Source organism: Mesitornis unicolor, unplaced genomic scaffold (genome assembly GCF_000695765.1).
Source record: "Mesitornis unicolor isolate BGI_N332 unplaced genomic scaffold, ASM69576v1 scaffold16772, whole genome shotgun sequence".
Classification (NCBI taxonomy): domain Eukaryota; kingdom Metazoa; phylum Chordata; class Aves; order Mesitornithiformes; family Mesitornithidae; genus Mesitornis; species Mesitornis unicolor.
In genome coordinates this window covers 61,059-81,053 of record NW_010168704.1, presented here as the reverse complement: position 1 = coordinate 81,053, position 19,995 = coordinate 61,059, and the positions used below count along the sequence as shown (strand labels likewise).

At 38.5% G+C, this 19,995-nt stretch overlaps 1 protein-coding gene across 1 annotated transcript in view; it reads left to right on the top strand.

Annotated features, from left to right (window-relative positions):
* DNAH5 (dynein, axonemal, heavy chain 5) overlaps positions 1-19,995 on the top strand; it is a gene marked incomplete at its 3' end in the record, with an annotated part of 82,137 nt that overhangs the window by 2,919 nt on the left and 59,223 nt on the right. Inside the window, exons 2-13 of the mRNA XM_010179121.1 lie at positions 549-683; positions 4,298-4,382; positions 6,648-6,808; positions 8,169-8,390; positions 8,951-9,088; positions 9,641-9,817; positions 10,634-10,747; positions 13,200-13,307; positions 13,903-14,025; positions 15,873-16,088; positions 18,720-18,827; positions 19,517-19,602. Of these exons, the coding sequence (XP_010177423.1) occupies positions 549-683; positions 4,298-4,382; positions 6,648-6,808; positions 8,169-8,390; positions 8,951-9,088; positions 9,641-9,817; positions 10,634-10,747; positions 13,200-13,307; positions 13,903-14,025; positions 15,873-16,088; positions 18,720-18,827; positions 19,517-19,602 (1,673 nt within the window). The remainder of the gene's footprint in view (positions 1-548; positions 684-4,297; positions 4,383-6,647; positions 6,809-8,168; positions 8,391-8,950; positions 9,089-9,640; positions 9,818-10,633; positions 10,748-13,199; positions 13,308-13,902; positions 14,026-15,872; positions 16,089-18,719; positions 18,828-19,516; positions 19,603-19,995) is intronic.

The following is a 19,995-nucleotide window of genomic DNA, read 5'->3' as shown; positions in this document are numbered from 1 at the left end:
CATTTGTAAACACTTGTGTACCTTGAGGCTTGTGGCTTGTTTTACTTCTCATTATATTAAAGAGATAATGTATGAAACCCTAGCTTCCTCCAGCTGCATCTGTCTTTATTAGAGAACACTTACAGTATCTTCCTCGAATAACAAAGATGGGTCAGAATCCTGTCTTGTCTTGATAGCTGTATGTGACTAGACTGAAAAGCTGGGACGAAGGACTCAGAGTGTTGAAGATAACTTGCAGAATGATGAAGCTGTACATGTAAAATAGTTGTTCATTTGTTTTTTGTTTTCCTTTAACAGAGCTCTTCAACTAATAAATAATACCGTACAAAAGAAAGTTTGTGCTAAATCTGAAAATAGAACACAGGAAATAAACTGTAAAATCACAACAGGGATTACCTCTGAAAATTTGAGTGCCTTAAAAACATAAACCACAAGTATAGAGGAACGTAATAGCCTTTACTTTTAAAAATAAATTTTAGAATTTTCTTTATTTTTGCCTTCAAAATAGGTTGTGAACTATTCATTGCCCACTTTGTGTTTTATAACAGCAAAAACTCAAGGAAGAGAGGGAGGCTAAACGTGCTCGGCTGGATGGTAGGCATGCTTACTTACTGGAAACCGTCGCCTCTTGTGTGGACCTGGATAAAGCAGAAGTAGAAGATGCTGTTCTTGATGGTAACCAGGTAATCCGATGAATTTGATAGTGAAGCTCACAGGGTGCTTTAGAACTGATATTACCATCAAAAAATTGTTGAAATTGTTGTCAGACTTTGTGTCTGAGATTACTCAAGCCTAATCAATGAAAAAATATTTCTCAGCATTTTGTAATTAAGTTGAACAAAATTGTCCTTAGTTTCAGGACCAATTGCAACAATATTGATTTTGAAATGGATTAGAATTTCTGCTTTCCAGTGGTTATAGGTAGTACAGTAAAACCTGTGACTGTATTTCATACTGGAACCACAGCATGAAGTGTCTCAATCCTTTAATACATAGTACATATAGATTCAAGAGTCCAGTCCACAGCTGGCTGCTAATGTTGTTTCTGTTAGGCTGCCACCAGCATTTGTGAGACTACATTGTGATCTAGTTTTGAAAATTAAATCAGGCGGAAACTACTTGACAAAATAAAATGTCTAAGTGATCTGACTGACTACATTAGGGTTAATGCAGGGGGTAAGCAGTTAGAAATATGTATGTTGAGGAAATGGTGCATCAAAGTTGATGGTAAGTGTCGTGGTTTAGGCATAACCAAGCACCACGATGCCCCAAAAAGGGCTAGTCAAAATAAGGACTGGGAGGGCTTCTCACCACTTAAACAGGTCACAGGCAGAAGACAGACTCATCATAAGGAATAAAAACAAAACAATTTTAATTTGTTACCAACATCAGAGTAGAACAATGGGAGATACAACCAGATCTTAAAATCAAAACACCTTCCCCCTACCCCTCCCTTCTTCCCGGGCTCAGCTTTTGTTCCTGGTTTCTTCACCTTCCCCCTCTCCTTTTGCCTTGAGGCTCAGGGCAATGGGAGTGGGGGGTTGCAGTCGATTTTCACACCATGTGCTCCTCAGGAGTAGGAAAAAAACTCAGCCCAATGTCTCTCTCTGCTTCCATGTGGCCCCCTTTCATAGGGGAGAAAGTTCTCAAAGGTCCAATATGAGTCTGCCCACAGCTGCAGTTTCCCTCACACAGGAACCGCTTCAGCACACCCGGCCCGGATTCACGGTTTCTTCAGGGGCAGCCACTGCTCAGGTGGCCCTGCCCCACTGGTGAACTCTACGGGCGGCAGGCCAGTTGAACTGGCTCTCACCACGAGCTGCAAAAGGGGAACCTGGGTTCTGCATCCTCCTCCTCCTCCCTCTCCTTTCTTTCCTTCAACCGACCTTGGTGTTCTTCAAAAGTTCTCCGCGGGCCCCACTCCTTTCTCTGCTGCAGGTCTCTTCTGATGGTTCTGGAGATCCTGGCTCTCTCGTTCTTTTTTTCGGGATGGGGCTGCAGCGGGGCTTAAGCTTAAGTTGCAGTTGGGGCCGGCCAAGCCCAGCCGGGCAGGGCCAGGGCCACGCCACCCGCACCTGGGACCACGCTGGTCAGAGCCGGTGCCAGAGAGAGATAGAAGCCTGCCCTGCACCCCCCTTAAATACATGAATTCACAGGGGCTCTGATTGGCTTGGCCCTGGTCAGAGGTGGGTCTGACAAAGTAAAAGGGGGAGCTTTTCAGGTAGCTTCTTAAAGGGTCATCTCCATAGCCCTTCCCGTTACCAAAGACACAACCAAAAACCCTTCACAGAAAACCCAATACATTCCACCCCTCGCCACTGCGAATTACGTATTCAAGAATTATTATCAAAATTCACCTAAACAAAATCAAACTTCCGCACGTAACATTTACAACAACATCATCAGGGCCGTTCATACACAAAAACCACCCCTTGTCCCTTCACCACAACGAAAAGAAAATTCCTTATGATCACGCAACGTTTTTAACATTGTCCAATCCATATTTTGCCCGTTACCTCTCCCAATGAAATATCCCTATCTTGAAATTGAGCCATGCCTCACATTGGATGCCAGTTTATCCTGTCTCCGTTTAAGGCTCAGGGCATGCCCAGGGAGCAGGATTTTCTCTCTATTGTCCCCTACCCTCCCAGGGGAGGATTAAAAAAAAAGGGAATAGAGAAAAAGATGCTTCGCACAAGGTTGGAATTTAAGACTATAAAAAGTTTAGTGAAAACAGCAGGGGAAAGGAAAAGGGAATTAATAAGGGACAAAGGATATTTAACTATATACAAGACCCAATCCCAGTAGTCCCGAGTGGAAGTGTCTGAGCAGTGCCTCGTGGCCGCTGTGACTCGTCACCAGGGATCGCAGTGGTTTTTTGAGATTGAAGGGCAGTCAAATAGTAGCCTGCTGTTGCTTGAAGAGTAATTACAAAGATGATGGAGTTGAATTCTTAGTGTTGCAGATGATATAACAAATTGGACATTAAGAGACCCTTCTTCACCAGGAGGGTAATGCAGGATGGGAATAGGTTACTCAAGTGAGTTGTGGAATTTCTGTCCTTGAGGATTTTGAGACTCAGCCTAGGCAAAGCTCTAGATGACCTGAGCTGCTGTTGATGATACAGGAGGCTGGCCTCGAGATCTCCCAGAGGTCCTTTCCAACATTTCTGTGATTCCATGTAATATAGGAAAATAAGCTGTGCAGAACACCGTCACACAAGTTAAAAAGCAGAACTTGTTTCAGCCGTTGTGCATTCTGTCTTTAAATGAGTTTCCTGGCAAACTCTATTGCCTGAGAATAATTGTCAGATGAAGAAAATGTTGGCAGCTGTTATACTTGGAAAGAGAAAAACATAATAGTTGTTTTGACCTCATCTTGGAGGCTCAGCCAAGATTTTCTGGAGTAGCAGTTTATGTGGCCTTGGTGTAACTAGGGCCTGTTATTAATGGAAGAGGGATAAATACAGCTTTCTTCCTGCTGCTGGTGATCTCTTGGCCTCTTTCCTGCATCAGGAAGCACAACTGGTACCAGCAAACATTTCTGAAGAACAGCTTCTAGAAATAGAAGCCTTTTCTGCTGGAAGATTGCGATGTAGTTTGGGATGGTATGAAACAATGACTTATAGAGCTAGAAAAATAATGGACTAGGCCAGACTCTCAAGTGCTGAAACACTGATCAGCACACTAGCACAGAGCAATTAACTTTCTTCTTAGACTTGTATGGCCTGTATTTGAGATTCCTGGACTGAACTACCAATACATAGTTCAAGGATGCTTGATGGCTGCCTTAAATTGATGGAGAACTGTGGAATTGTCCTGATGCTTAAAACATAAATAAATATAGGCTTCTTCTGTTGCTATGATATGGGATAATTGCAGCTGTGTGTTTTCTGCTTTCAGCTAGTTAGCTGAATAGCAGTAAGAATAACATGGGTGAGGGACTTCAATGAGGTGCTGCTGCGCTTCAGTAAATGAAGAAATGTCCTGTGGCCTCAGTTTGAGGGATGACATGCAACATGTACACTAAGTGGTTTCAGTAGACTGAAACATGGCCTAGCTACATTCAGTTGTGTTCAGCGTGGAAAAATTTAAATGATTCAGTTAAGTAGGTGTGTGCTGCTAAAGGACAAGGCAATGCAATTATTCTTTCAGGGGTTGTAACTGGGCCTAAGTTTATTATTGAACAATAATAATGTGACGAGTATTTGTCAACCCTTTATGTTAAAAATCTGAGCAAATTAAAGTTCTCATAGTGGGTATTCTATGAATAATGATCTCAAGATGATCTCAAACAGATAGAGCGCATTGACAAATTCCTGGCCCCTGGAGGTTTGCGTCATGTAATGTTCTACTGTCAAGATGTGGAGGCAACAGATACAGGTAAAGCAACTTAGGTTCTCCTGCAACATGTTATAGTTGTGTTTAGCAAGTGTGCAAGGAAAAAACAGATAGTAATGTTCTTATAAACTGGGGCTTAAGGCAAGTAAAGTTTAATCATACTGGAACATCAATCCTTGCTCATGAAATGAGGACTGATGAAATTACTGAAGCTTATGAGTGCACTTCTGTCTATTACTACTATGCAGCAGCAAGGTACTTCCTTGAGATCTTAACTCTTGCATGGGGGCTGGCAAATGGCTTTCAATAGTTAAAAGATGACTTTCACACAAGGTGAGCAGTGACAGGTGCTCTGTCCCCTCCCCTCCAGTCACACCAACCAGTCTGCCCTAGAAGCTCTCCTCATTTCTCAGCACATGACTATTGTGACCATGACCATCCAAGTGGTCCTGTTACCTGACAGAAGGCCCCAGGAGGCCTGCATTATGAGTAGTAGGGCTGTTATCCCCAGAATCCCTTCTGCTCATATCACCTTCCCTTCCCCAGTGCCCCTATGTTACCACATTTCTGAGGGGAGCCTCCTCACTTATGTTGGAGGCAGCTCGGGACCCCTGTGGCAGGGACACCCTTCCTTTGCTCATGGCTTCTGTCCCAGAGCATCCAGTACTGCTGCTGGGAGTAGCCAGGTGCTATGTGACCTCTGAGACCCTGTGTCTCGCTGGTGGGAGTTTACCCTGGATGTAGTAGAAGGGCCTCATAAATATATCTATGTATGCCTGTATAAATATGTGTTTATACATATCTAAACATGTACCTTTGTGAGTGTACAAGTACATATTTATACTTTATGTATTTTCAGTATAGATATATGAATATACCTAACAGGTATGAAAGACTGTATAATATGATATAAGCAACTTTAATAATTAAAAACTAAATGTACATAGAAAATTAAATGAGTATACAAACTCAGCTACTAATTTGGAAATCTGCTGAGCAAGTTTTAACATGACAGAGTTGAAGTGGTGGAGGTAGTGTGAGGGTAGGCGCAAAGCCTGGGAATCTAATCAGTCTTCCTCACCTAACCCCAAACTGATCAGATGATGCTACAGTACAATTGTGGTGGCTTTTGGTCTTTAAGATGTGATGCTAGGTGCAGGCAACATAGAAAACTGGAGGAAAAAACCCCAGCAAACCAATCCCAAACAAATTCACAGTAACAAGTGCATTGGGTGAATAAGCGTAAGACCCCAGAAGACCATGCACACTGGAGTAATGATAAAAGTAAAAAAAAAAAAAATTAAAAAATGCACTGATGGTGAAGGAGATTAAGACAGGTGAGTGTGGGGTGAAGTGAGTGGGTTGGAGACTGCTCACAGCTGTAAGTGTACAAATACCTGTAATGCCATCACAGTGTGCAGCTTGTGCTGTACATTTTTCCTTAGGTGGGGCTGATTGTTCTGGGGCTGTGGTTCACAAGCTAGCAAAGGAATAACTGCAGCTATAGTGATGGCTGCTAAACAGTAAAGTTAAGTGGTTTTTTGTGGTATTACATGCATCTTGTTGTCAAGGGCACTTACTACACACCACCACAAATACAAGCTGGTTTTATGATGTGGGTCAGCAAACACTTCTGTTAGGGCAGAAGATGACCCCATAAAGGGTGCCTACAAGATACTTTCTGTCCCTGCAGAGCAGGAGACTCTATATGTCTGAGTTCAGGAAGATGTACTCCAGAGCCCTAAGGAGTAATTTTAAAGTCTGGTTTTATGTCCATGCTCATATGAAGATTGTTTTATTTTGTTTTGTTTGTTTTTCCCCCAAAGAATCTGCTATGCTATCTCTCTCCTTGTTTCCAGAAGCACTCAATTTAGGTTTTTTTTTTTGTGTTTTTTTTTTTTTTTTAACGTTAGAATTACGTCTACATGTTTTTAAGGAAAGACAGTTGATAATAGCTCCTCTGAGATAAACTACATTTGCTGAGGGTTTGGTTTTGTTTTTGTTTTTATGCAGGATTTTTGTAAGAGGATCTTGAGCCTGAACCTTTGCTCAGAAGGAATAGAAAACAGATAAATGAACAGAAATGAAAGGATTTTGATGTGAGAATGGAAAAAACTAGATGAAATAGTTCTTACTGTGCCTTGAGGACTCTGGATGCTGTGTACTATCTGTGGATAGTCCCATGGGGTGGCTCTAGGGGGCTGGGATCAGAGATACATAACTGATGACTGAACTGTTTGTTTAGAAAACTTTTCTTTGAATAAATAATCAGTATTTTAAAAATATTTCTTTCATTTAAATCTGTAGAGCACTTTGACCCTCCAGGAACAGGAATAAACACTCAATTTACAAAGAAGAAAACTAAAGTATTTGTGACAGAGGGAAAAGCAGTTGCTTTAACTGGTGTATGTGTTATCTTCATTAGATCTAGTCTTTTTAAACCCATCACAACTGAGAATATCTATCAGGTAAGAGTCAGTGACTGTTGATCACTGTACAAAACCTTGTTTAAAATTCATTTACATCTTGGGGTATTTGCTCTCAGCACTTAATTTGACAGCCTTTGACATGGAGGAATGAGCAAAAGGACATAGTTTAGCTCAGTGAAACAGGAAAAAGGAGGGAAATGGAAAAAACCAACATTATCTAGCGGAAGCAAGTTCGAGTGTATCATTGCTATGAAGAAATGATGCTAGGTAAGAAAATTTCCAATAATCCAGAATGGCAAAGGGTAATTAGTCGATACCTAAATAATAAGCTGTTACATTTCAATAAGTGCTGGCAAATCCATTAAAAAAACCTAACAAAAATGGTTTTATTTTTGATAGCTTATTAATTAATTATATATAAACAAGTTTTTACTGGTGAAAAACTCCTTAAATGTATGACAGTCTGAATGAAACGAAGCTGGATCAAGTGCTCCATTAGCAAGCAGCACAGAGTAAAATTTAGGGAATCCTGCAGATCGTAGTCAGTTATATACTAATTAACTTTTGAATTTTTTTGCTTGTTCATAATGCTTGCGAGTTGGTAATTGCAGCTGAAAAGATGTGTAAAGCAGACTTCACAAGTATTGATATTGCCCTTGCTGATAGTAGGTAATCACTTAAAACTAAAAAAGACAAGTTGAAAAGTTAAAATTATGTCTGAAAACACATAGAATATGTGACACTTAAATACAAGCCTTTTTTGGTGTTGAATTATGTTGCTGAAAAAATTATTCTGATACCTTCTAATGAAGCAAAACGCAGCTGGCAGATTCATCTAATTTACCTTGGAAGTCTTTAGAGTCTTCTTCAGAATGTCTGAAAAGCAGATGTTCTGTGAATTGTTCTTTCTCAAACTGGATAGAGGTTTTCTTCCTGGACCAAAATCTTTGGCTGCAAGTCAGATTTAATTGTAGTTCATAATTCTAATCTAAGCCTTTTAAGTGCATTTATCTCTGCCCATATATATACGTGTATGTGTGTATAAATATATATGTATGTGTGAAAATATTCAAAAATACAATGTTGATAGCTTTAGAAGTGGCAGACTGAAATAATTTTACTCACCCAAGTAAACTGAGCTTTATAAATAGAGATCTCTTACACTTTCATTATATTGTGGAAGTGTTTTCAGATTTTCATTTCATCAGTTTAGTATGATGAGCTGTGACCCTGTGCAAATCTTGCAGCCCCTGCTAGCAAGAATTGTGCTGTTATTGCTTGAAGAGCACCTGTGCCCACTGGTAATTTTTGATATGCACAAGGTAATGGGACAGAAACAAATGTAATGATGGCAAAATTTTGTTTTCTATTTAATCTTGTACTGTGTTTTCTTTTACAGGAAGTAAATTTTAATATGATGAATGTAGGTCGAGATGGCTTACTAAAAAGCATTGAGCAGTTGATAGCAGAAATCTTCATTCCGGCCTTGCAGACTATGGGCCATGGCTGGGCTGAACTTGGTGAACCTCAACAAGCTTCCAATATTAAGCAGGACTTCATTTGTTCCCTTGGAGCATTTGTTAGTGTGCTATCAGGAACTCAGCAAAGCCTGTTGGAAAAGGTAGTATGCTCATGTGGCAAATAGAAATTGAGCTCGCTTTAGAATGTCTCTTGCTCTGGAGTTTTTAACTTAATTATTGTTGTAAAATACTCATAAAAATTGCTTTGTTAACCTGGAGGAAAAAAATAACACTTTTGTTTGTTGTCATCAGTAACTTGATATATACTGATGTGTGGCTCTAACAATTCTGCAGGTGCTTCTGTTCTTGTTTGTTCTGGCACCAGTTCTTTAGAGCTGTTAATTTCTTGCCTCTCCAATGGCTGTGGCCACTCTTAAACCAGGAATGATTAATGTATGACAAACAGTTGCTTTAACTGTTAATTTCTACTCAGCCTTTGTGGAAGAAAGAGCATGGGAGTGCAGCTGCTAGGCTGCTGAATTCTCCAGATTCTGGAGTCCAGTTCTGGCGCAAACCAGTTTAGTTTAAACTGAAGTGGGAATATGAAGTGAGATTCCCCAAGTGGAGAAACCAGTTACTTTTTAAAACTTCTGGATTATTTGTCATGAACATTTAAGCATTTCAGGTTTGTTTTTTTTTTAAAGAAAAACTTGTGTTTTAGGTAAATCTGAAGACATGTGAAACATATGATCTGAAAACTCTGAAAGGACCTTCAGATTACCTGATAGCTGCTAACAGCATAGATGCTCTCGAAAAAATAGAAGTCTGCATGAAAGGATGGACCAAACAAATTGAACAGGTGATACGCTGGACAAATGTGAACTATGACAACATCTGCATATTGGCAGATGATTATTTTAATGCTGTTGGCATATATAGCTACCTTTCTATAAGGTTAGATGTGATCAATCCTTGTATTTTGAAGTACAGTTGGTATATTTTGTAAATAGAGCATACAAATGTCTTTGGAGGCGTAGTTCCCTGTTTTTGATAATTGCCTGTTCTTAAAGTAGAAAACAGGCAGTGAATCCCAGTGGATTTAATGAAAGCAAAAGGATCACAATAATTCAGTGAACACAATTCTCAGTGGGCAAAATAGTACTTTGAAACATGCTTTGCAGGTTATTTGCAGAAAATGTAATGGTCTGTAACAGTGCTCTTGAGATAGTACTCCCTCTTTAACTCAGAACTTAAAAGGTCAAGCAAAATTAAGGTCTTTTATGTGAGGTGGTGGCTGAGTTAGGTAATTTATCATGAGGTTAATACTAGGAGTTAAATTATGAATTAATCCATGCTGTCCATGCAGATAAAAATATTAGCATCACTCACTAATATTAATGTATCATAAAAGATTCTTGCAGAAAATGACCAGTTGAGAAAGGAAGCTGATGACCTTGGACCACGAGCAGAGCTTGATTACTGGAAAAAGAGACTGACGAAATTCAGCTACCTTACGGACCAGCTGAAGAGCCCAGACGTGAAAGCAGTGCTTGGAGTACTCGCTGTTGCTAAATCCAAACTGCTGAAGGTTTCTGTTTTGAATTATGAAAGATTTTAAGACTAGAAATGCTCTGTATACCCTAGCTCATTTTGGTGATGTATGTAACATTGCTGATAGAGAAAATATTGGAGCATCTTTGGCTTCTGTTTTCTTTGTCCTTTCCCATTCCTCATCTTGGGTAGATCAAGTTTAAATCTAGTTTTACTCATAGGAAAAGACTGGGAGACCCCTCTGTCTAAAGGCTGATAATTTACTGCATACAGATGGCTCAACGGAAATAAACAGTTACAAATCTGTGAAAAGTTGATTATTAAATCAGAAAATTGAATTAATGAACTTGGAATTTCATGAAAAGAAAATGAAAAGAAAAATATTTTAAACCTCTTATGTTGTTACAGTGTCTGTCAAAACTGCTCATGGGATTATAACTTCTTCCATTGACATAACAAAGTTAAAGGTCCATCACAAACAGAAAAATAAGTGAATAAAACAAAAATTCTTGGCTTATCAAAATGAAACATGTGAAACAAATACATAGTTATATATTCACTAGTCCATCAAGCAAAAACAGTTAACAGATGATGTCTATATATTTTACAGCAGCCTTGTCTGAAACTACTACTGGCATAACTTGTTGAGCTGAGCGGTCTTAACTATTATGTGCACAGTCAAGTTACTGAAGCAAAACAAGGACCTGTTCCTCATCTTAAGTAAACAAGTGTAACTGAAGTAAAAGATCTGTGCTTTCAAATGTGTCGAAAGGCTAATGACAAAATAGAGTGATATTAAAACAGTTTTTTCTAAAATGTATGGTTTTATTTTTTTTCAACTTTCTATTGTTAGAAGTGGCGAGCATTGGATATCCGCATCACAGATGCAGCAAATGAAGCTAAAGATAATGTGAAGTATCTATATTCCTTGGAAAAATGTTGTGACCCATTATACAATGGCAATCCTGTAAGTAGAACTTTTAAGTTCTTAACATAAATTTCTTTAGACAACTAAAATGAATGTATTTTGTAAGATCAGTTTGGGAATGACATAAATAGCATCTTAGGTATGCATCTCCAATTTGATACTTTCTTCAGTTATGCTCAAAGAAGCCTAGTGGGAATTTCTGGCTACAAAATAAAGTACTTGTTATTTTTTTGCCATGGTTATCCATGAAGCTTCTGGTCTGATGATGGAACTGGATTCTCTGCTATAGGGGGAAGTGAAAGCTTTGCAATGAAAAGAAAAAAAAAGGGTGAAAGTGAACCTAGTGCTAAGCTAAAGAAAGATGCTGGGCTTTTGTCTTTGTGTTGGTGGTCACATCATGCTTAGCATAACATATTTATAAGGCAGTTTTCAGCTTATTGGTTGGGAAAACATAAATATCGTTAGGTAAATATTAAGGTGTAAATATAAATGATGTAAGCATAACAAGGAGTAAACAAAACCAGCCAACCTAAAGTACAGGATAGGAAGACAGATTCTCCCTGTCCCATTATCTGCTAAAGTAGATTGCCAATAGTCGCTTTTTTAAAAAAAGTAATTTTGCAACTGACTGTATGTGTCTTGGAGTCAGAGAAAAATGGTGAGTAGCCCTGAAGACTCAAAGCTTTGACCATCCTAGCTACCCTTCTCTCTCCATACGTTTTCCAAAGTGAAACTACTTCCAAACAGTGCTCTGGGCAACCACGGCATGGCTGTGTTTGTTTCCATTTACTGGACAGTATTGGAACAGTGTGTTCTTTCAGTGTTTCCCAGTCTGAAAACAGAGTTAAAATGAATACGCTTGCTGTTGGCTCTGTGTAGGGTATGCCAAACTTGATCTGCTTTGTGCTGCCTGTACTGGCTTTTAGGAAGGAGGAAGTGATGTCAGCTTCAGAAATGTTTAGTTTAGAGAGGTTGTAGCACTTGGGGTGGAAACCGTCAGGGCATGGAGTGTGAAGCTTTCCCTTACTGATATTTCTGATATTTCAACTGTAAAATGTTGAGAACCAGCTTGTCAATAGAGTAAAACTGTCATTGCTTTGGAAATTTGGATGTGAGTAGGAGCTGTCTGAAAAATCTTTGCCCCATTCATGGGCCAAAGACAGGACTTCTGGGCTTTTAAAATGATGCTTCTCTTCAAAGTGTTCAGCAAAAGGCATTTCTTGTGTATGCTATACTTACTGAAAACAGTATAGGGTATGGAGAATTAAAATGGGTGTGGTGGGTTAATCTTGGCTATGGGTCAAGCACTCTCTCACTCCCCCTCCTCAACAGGATGGGGGCAGGATATAGGATGAAACGGTTCGCGGTTTTTTCAGAGAGAGGGGTTTCACTTACTATTACCATCATGGGCAAACAGACTCGACCTGCGGAAAAGTAATTTATTGACAGTGAAAATAGTTTCAGGTAGCCAGAAACAAAGACAAAAATTAAAACCACATATCCTCACCACTCTGCTTCTTCCCAGGCTCAGCTTTGCCCCTTCAGTTCTGAGTACTATTTCTCCTCTCCATGAGTGGTGCAAGGAGGTGGGGGGCTGTGGTCAGCTGGCTGTGTACCAGTTCCTCTCTGCTGCTCATCCTCCTGAAACTTTTCCCTGCTCTACCATGGGCCCTCTCCAGGGGCTGCAGGGAAGCACCTGCTCCACAGGAGTCTCTGCAGGGGCCTCAGGGCCATCTCTGCTGGGGCACCTGGAGCCCATCCTGTTCTACTCCTGCTCTCCCCTCAGGGCTCACAGGGCTGTTTCTCACCCAGTTTTCCTCAGTCCTGGCTGCTGGGCAATGTGTTGCCCTTTCTTACCCAGGCTTTCCCTGAAGCCCCTGCCCGTGCCTGAGGGGCTCAGCTGTGCCCTGTGGTGGGGCCATTGGAGCTGGCTGGAACCGGCTGTGTCTGGCACAGGGCAGCCCTGGCTCCTCCTCCCTGCTGTCAGCACCTGGGCACCTGCACCCCAAAGAGTGGGCTATAGGATCACCTCCCCCCAGGCACTTAATCTATTTTACATAATTTTTTATGATCTAAATGCCAGTACTATAGGAATGTTGTTCTTCACAGTTCCTTTATTCAAATGAATGCCATGAGGCTTAATGCAATTTTTGAATTCTCTTTACATACAAGCTTACATCAGGTTTTGCAAAACAATGTACAAACATAATTTTTGTGAAAATAAGTGGTAATTTTGAAGAGGCCTTTGTCTCTATCAAATTTCACTTGCTGACGAGAATTCTTCTAGCCAAGACTTTATCCCCAAAACTAAATTGTAAAGCTTGGAGGGTGATGTAGGACAGGCAGGTCTGCAGGAGAGGCCCAGAGAAACAGAGGCAGAAATATTAGGAAGACCATGTTCATAACGCTCCTGCATTCTCTAATTAGATGTCAAGCTAACATGTGGTAACAGAAGTACTGAACCGAGTTCAGACTGTGTGTTTCTTTCCAGGTCTCTATGGTGGATGCTATTCCAGCACTCATAAATACAATTAAAATGATTCAGAGTATCTCTCAGTATTACAACACTTCTGAAAAGATATCCTCGCTGTTTGTGAAGGTCAGTGCTACAGCATGAAAATAAATTTTCACAGATTTTTTTTTCTGTATTGTTCCTTGAGTGAGGACAGAAAACGCAAAAGGACCAAGCAGTTGAAAAGGCAGGACTTTGGTCAATTTAATGCTGCTTTTTGAAGTAAAGAGTGTTTAAAATATTTCAAGTTTAGAATTTGTTTTGCTATCTGTAATTTGGAGTTGTAAGAATTTTTTCAGACTTCTTGAAGATCAGAACTCATCTCTACCCTGACATGAATAGGTTGAGGAACTTTTTGTTACAATGAGTTTCATCTGTGGTGAACTGTTTTTTGTAGAATCGATTATGTTACATGTTACAACTTTGTAGTCCTCAATGTCATTTCAAGGTTGGAACGAGGTGTTCAGATTTAGATGAGCATGGTTAATCAACATTTTGCTGGTGTAATAGTCTGGAGGCTGGATATTACAAGGAAGACAGCCTGTCTATGTGGCTGGTATTTAGTATTGCTATTTTGCAGACCTTATGTTGGTGAAGTCAGAGGTATGGTATGAGACTGAGAGACGGGCAAGATCTGCTTTGTCTTGAAATGTTTTTTTCACAGGGTTAAAACTGCTTTCAGGTGACCAATCAGATGATCACAGCATGCAAATCTTACATTACAAACAACAATACGGCCACCATCTGGAATCAACCTCAGGAGATAGTTATGGAAAAGATACAAGCAGCCATTAGACTTAAACAGGTAGGTGGGAAGAGAACATTGAAAACAGAACAGAAGGTGAGATTTAGGAGGGTATGATTAGGAAAACTTTATATGAGGAAACAGTGCTATAATGAAGGAAAATGAAGCAACTGAAAAGTACCTTTTGGAACTCGTGTGTTTATATCAGAGCTAACAGGGAATTCAGTCCTGTGTCTGTTGATCTTTCAGAAACAGGATTTTGATGCTTAGCCTAACTTAACTATGCTTCTTATATGAGAATTGGATTTTCATGTGTGAGTTTCTCTAGAAAGTTTCTTCTTATGTGATGCAGAGGGTTGTGTGATAGAAATTAAAACTTTTGGAATATATTCAACTTAGTAACTCCCTCTGCTTTAATAGAATTATAGAATGGTTTCCAAAGATATGTGGATGAGCTATACCTTTAGAAAAGGGAGGTTTAGTGAACTGATAAGAATTCAGCTGTTCAGGTTGTGTAGACTTGCTGGGAAGACAGTCTTTATATTTTTGCATACAATTCCATGAGTATTCCTTTTTTTCCCCCCTTCCCCTTCAGAACATCGTATCATAGGTTAATTCAGCTTGGAAGGGTCCTGAGCTTCTACTCAAAGCCAAAGCAGGGACAGGAATGAGTTCAAACTTGGTTGTCTAGTCCTTTATCTATTCCTGTCTTGAAGTTCTCCAATGATGGAGAGACTGCACAGCCTTTCTGGGCAACCTTTTTCACTGCTTGACTGTCCTTTGGGTGAAAGATTTTCTGTGTACATCCAGTCAGAACATCTTCTGTTTCAATTTATGTGCACTGCTTCCTGGCCTCTGACCATGTATTACTGATAAGAGCCTAGCTCTGTCTTTTTGACAGCATACATACAGATATCAGAAGGTTCATATTAGGTTTTCTTTATTGTTAATTTTTGATTCCTTAATAATATGTGCTAGCAAGACTAGAACTTTATCCTGACACCTTCTGAAGCAACAGATCTTGCATAGTCCTAGCACAAATTAGTGTAAATTTGTCATCTTACCATCAGCAACAAGGAGTAAATTTGTGTTTCTATAAAGATATAGCAAATTTTTCAGTTGCTGAATTAAAATATGTTTAAGAGTTAGTTTTTTATTTGGGTCTTATTAGTTCTAAAAGCTTCAGAAATTCAATGAAAACTTAAAATTTGAATTGTTAACAACTTAGGAAACTCTGGAGCCTTTGTATTACTACCTCCAAGTGAAGTTATCCATACATATATGTGACAAAAATTAATGAACATTGTATTTTAAGGGGTACTACTCTTGAAAGAAACCATTTCAAGCAGATCTGCTGGCTATGTAATCAGACTTTGGGAAGAATTGTATTTTAATGTGTTTGGAGTAAGACTTGTGGCCAGTTAAGAAAGCTGAAAGCTGAAGAATGAAATTTGGAAGCTGCTATGGAGCAGTATTCTAACTTCATAAGGGTTTTTGTTCTGGAAAGTGATTTTGGAGAATTTGAAACATTATTACTCAATAAAACTGCTCAACACACAATAATTATTTTCAGTCTCTGAAAACTGAAATCTGTGTTGTCATCTTGGAATCCAGTAAACAAATGAAGTCCTGCTATAAAATGGAACAGAATTTCACGCTAGTTAAGGATGGAATGTAAAAATACATATACGTGCAGTTCATTTAATGAAATGTGTGATCCTGCGATGGTATTGGTGAGTTATTTTTCAGAGACAAATTCTGTTACAGTTTTCATAGTGTTTGTTTATTGATGAAACTTCTACTTCCTATCAAGTTAGGATAATATCTGTCTGCATAAATTTTGTTCTAGCTGATGACAGCCTTTTATTATATGCTTGACATTCTTTTAAACCCTTCATTGTTTTTAGGAGTATCAAAATTGCTTTCACCTGATAAAAGAGAAATTGGAACAAAATCCAGCTGAAAGACAGTTTGATTTTAGTGAGATTTATATCTTTGGAAAGTTTGAAAGCTTTCATCGACGTCTGGTAAAGATAATAGATGTTTTTAATACTATGAAAACCTACTTGGTTCTAAAGGACTCTAACATAGAGGGATTGGAAGGCATGATCACAAAATATGAGGTACACAGCAAATTTTGATTATCCTGCCAGTCTAACTTGAACTTTAAACAATAAATAGTTATGAAAATTAGAAAAATGTTTGCTGAGAGACAAATTAACTCTGTAAGTTGTGCTAAAATTACTGGGTTATAGCGGTGTAAATATGTGATTGCTGGGGAAGCAAGCAGACAAGATGAAAAGAGGGCAGGTGGACGTGTGAAAGAGGTATGTCAAAATCAAAGTTGATTGGAAAAAAACAACAAAATGGGAGGAGTTTGTAACAGGAGTAATTGGAGCCATGATTTTGTGTTATGGTCAGGAAAAAAAGTAAGAAATGCAACATTTCTGTCTTTACAAACATTTTGCTAGCTATGAAAGTGTACTGTGACTAAAATTGCTGCTTCCATTGCCATGGTGGTTGATGCTGCAGTCAGATTTTCCTTTCTGTGCTGCACAAATACAAACAAATATAACTGTGATTTATGGAAATAAAACAAACAAACAAACAAAAAACCCAGAAAAACTTAGACTCTCAGATTTACTTTGTTTCTTTAAGGAAATAGCAAGATTAATTCCAGCAAAAGAGATCATTAGTTTTATTCAAAGTCCGTACTCTACATCTAGAGTATAGTCATCAGCTTTGTGTTCTGTGAGGAAAGAAAGAGTTCACAGATGTGTATCTTTAGGGTTGGAAGGAAGAGAAATTAGCTGGTTTGTTCTGGAAAGCTCTTCTAAGTTTAGGCTTTTTCCTTTGTAACAGCAAAAAGCTTGTTAGTACTACTATTCAGGTTTCTTTCATGGTCCTTTTATTTAGTAGAAGTGAGACATGAACAGGGAACTCTTCTAAGAATATAAATGTTAAAATCATGTTCTTTTCCTTCCTTCTTTCCAAGATTAACTTTCTTTTCTAGCAAGTAGAGTCTTCATTGCTTTTACTGAGCCTGAGTTAACTTACCTTACTGTATATCTTAATGCAGTATCATACTTAAAACACTTGTAAATATTAAAATAAATCAGAAGTATTCAATGTGTGGAGGTTGTAGACTGCTTTTAGAGATCACATGTGATATAGTGGCAGTACAGGCAAATGTGGCATTCTAATTTGCTTTCCCCTGTCCCTTTCCTTTTTGTTATGGCCAGGAGTAAATCACTTCAGTTAAATAACTGTAGGGTATAATTTGAGCATTCCATGGTCCATCTTGGTTTGAGTCACTCCCTGTTGCAGTCTGGGGTTTTGATTCCTTGACTGCATCCTTCACAGTAGCCAGTTTTCTATTCTTTTCTATTCTGTAGTCTTCTGAGAAGAAACCTGGCCACAACTGGAAGGATAGCTTGGTCCAAGACTATTCCACATGGGCAGGATAGGTGTGGGCTGCTCTAAATTTTACTCACTTCACTGAGAGCTGCTCTCTAAAGCTGTGCCAGCAGGCTTCTCAGCAACCCACGTTGCTGAGAATTTCAGGTCATGCTATGAAGATAGTATTTCGGTAGGCTGGAACACAGACATCTCATTTATTTGAGGCATTTGTATTTGAAAAGATGCCTGTGACTGTTAGCCCAGGCTGTGATGCAATTTGCAGACTCCCTACACACATACTGCATTATACATTGCAGCACTCAAGTCCTAAAGTAAGAGCTTTGTGTGAGACCTACTTACTGTGAAGTCAGTTTCATTTAGGGAGGGTAAGGGGAAATTATATATGCTTAGGTGGAAAATACTACATGGAAGGTTCTGGATAACGTTCATAAAGAGCAGAAAGTGATTGTACCTTTTTAACTGTGACAAATTGAGATACTGAAGTATTTGACATGGACCATAGCCGTAGTTATGTGACTGATTATATGACTTGAAAATTTTTTACAATTGGAAGGTTTTTTTTTTGCATTTTTTTATGCTTTACCACTTAGTTGCTATCTAGGGCTCACTTGATTTTAGAGGGAAAGATGGAATTTTTATTTACAGCAAAGCAATAAAACTGAAGCTCAGTTGACTTTGAATAAAATGGTAGAAGTCTGCTCTGCTGAAAATATGTTGAGCTTCAGAGCTGTGCTGTGGTAAGCTACTGCTATGTTGAACAGTGGTTCATTATTAGAAATCATTTAACTGTGTGTGCAGCTCAAGGGAGATGCTGATTAAGATGTACTTTCATTTGAGTGAACAGCAGCTATGTAGGAGAAGTCAGGAATAATAAGTCCTGGGCTCATGATGTGCTGCATCTTATTGTGACTTTTGAATAGTCTGTTTTTCTGTGGACCTTGTTAATTTAAAGACATGGAAAATACTAATATGAAAATATTTTTATAGGTTGAACTTTGTTAACTTTTAAATACAAATAATGAACCTCTGTATAAGAGAATATTCAATGCATAACAAATGTCTTTGATGAAAAGCAAGGTTTTGAATCTTCTGTCAGTTCTAATTGATTTAAACCAGAATTAAATAATATAAATGAAATTCGTATGGCCCTCATACCAACTTGTTTCCTGCAAATATGTCATTTAAGTAGTTTCTGTATATTCTCAGCATATACTGGTAACTAATGGCAAAGATAAAATGTGAATGTGCACAATCCATTGTGCTAAATATTTTGGTGTGGTAAGTCTTTCTGATAATTTTTTGGTGTTAATTTTCTTTTTCTGTGAAATGTTTAGAGCATTGTTGACATCATGAAGAAAAGGAATTACAATTTCTTGGATCAACGGAAGACTGATTTTGACCAAGACTATGAAGAGTTTTGCAAAGAGATAAATGATCTTCATGTAGGTTTTATGATTCAAATAATAAATGTACTGATGAATCCTCATGACAATAAAAATACCTCTGAGTTACCGACAAACAAATTATTAAAATCTCAAAGTTTTTATTCTGAAATTGAAAAAATATTCTAATGTATCTCCACTTTAAAGCTTGCATTTTTTATCTAACTTTCAGACCAGTTTTATGGATTAGGCAAGAAAAGCTCCTGAGGGCCTCCAACAAAAGGATTTTTTATTACTGTATTTTATTTAGAAGTTGTGTTAGTGATAATAACACAAAATGGATGATGGAGCGTAGCACAAATAAGTTAGATAATTAAATTTCCCATAGTTCTGAAATCACAAGTTGGTGGAAAGAAAGAGTATTTGGGGCTCGCTTTGGCTGCCAAAGACGTAAGCAAGTGTTCTTCGAGGGCTTTCAGCATGGTGGGACATTTGAGGGCACAAAAGCTTTTGTTGGTTGCACAGCTACAGAGGGAACTTGAAAACAAAATGCCTTGAAAGTTGGTTGTATTTTGTTTAATTCTTGAGGGAAGAAAGAAAGAGAAAAATGATACTTATTGAGGTTAGTTACATATAAACAAGTTATGTTCTAATGTAGTGCATGATAAATCCTGTCAAATAATACCTGGCATATTTGTGGTGTGTGCCTTATGTAGTTCTCTGCTGTAGATTTATTTCCTCTCCTTCAGGATCAATTAAGGATTTTCATGGACATCACCTTTAAAAGTCTTCTGAACCCTGAGAGAGCACTGAGTATGCTGAAGAAATTTGAAAGGTACTGTGTCCTATCTAGATTGCTAGAATTCTGCCAAGTGATGGAATTAACACTTTGAGGATGGTGGGAGGTAGAGGGAGCAGAGCAGGAGGCATCTCCTTAAATACAAAGAAAAATCAGCTCAACCTCCTCTCACTCAACTGTTCAGCTCTGTTAAGGGATGTCTTCTCAGCAGTGTGGATGAATAAAACCTGTAATTTTTGTATTGAAAAATGCAAAACATAAGTGGACTTTGAACTTCATCTTTCAAAATTAGCATAAGTACGGGAATAGTTTATAGCTGTTAGTGTATTTGCCTTAGCTTTGTCCTTGAACAATGACATTAATTTGTTACTACAGTGCAGTTAAGAGTGTGAAATGCTTGTATTAGGAAACAGTGAAATTTATCTTGAT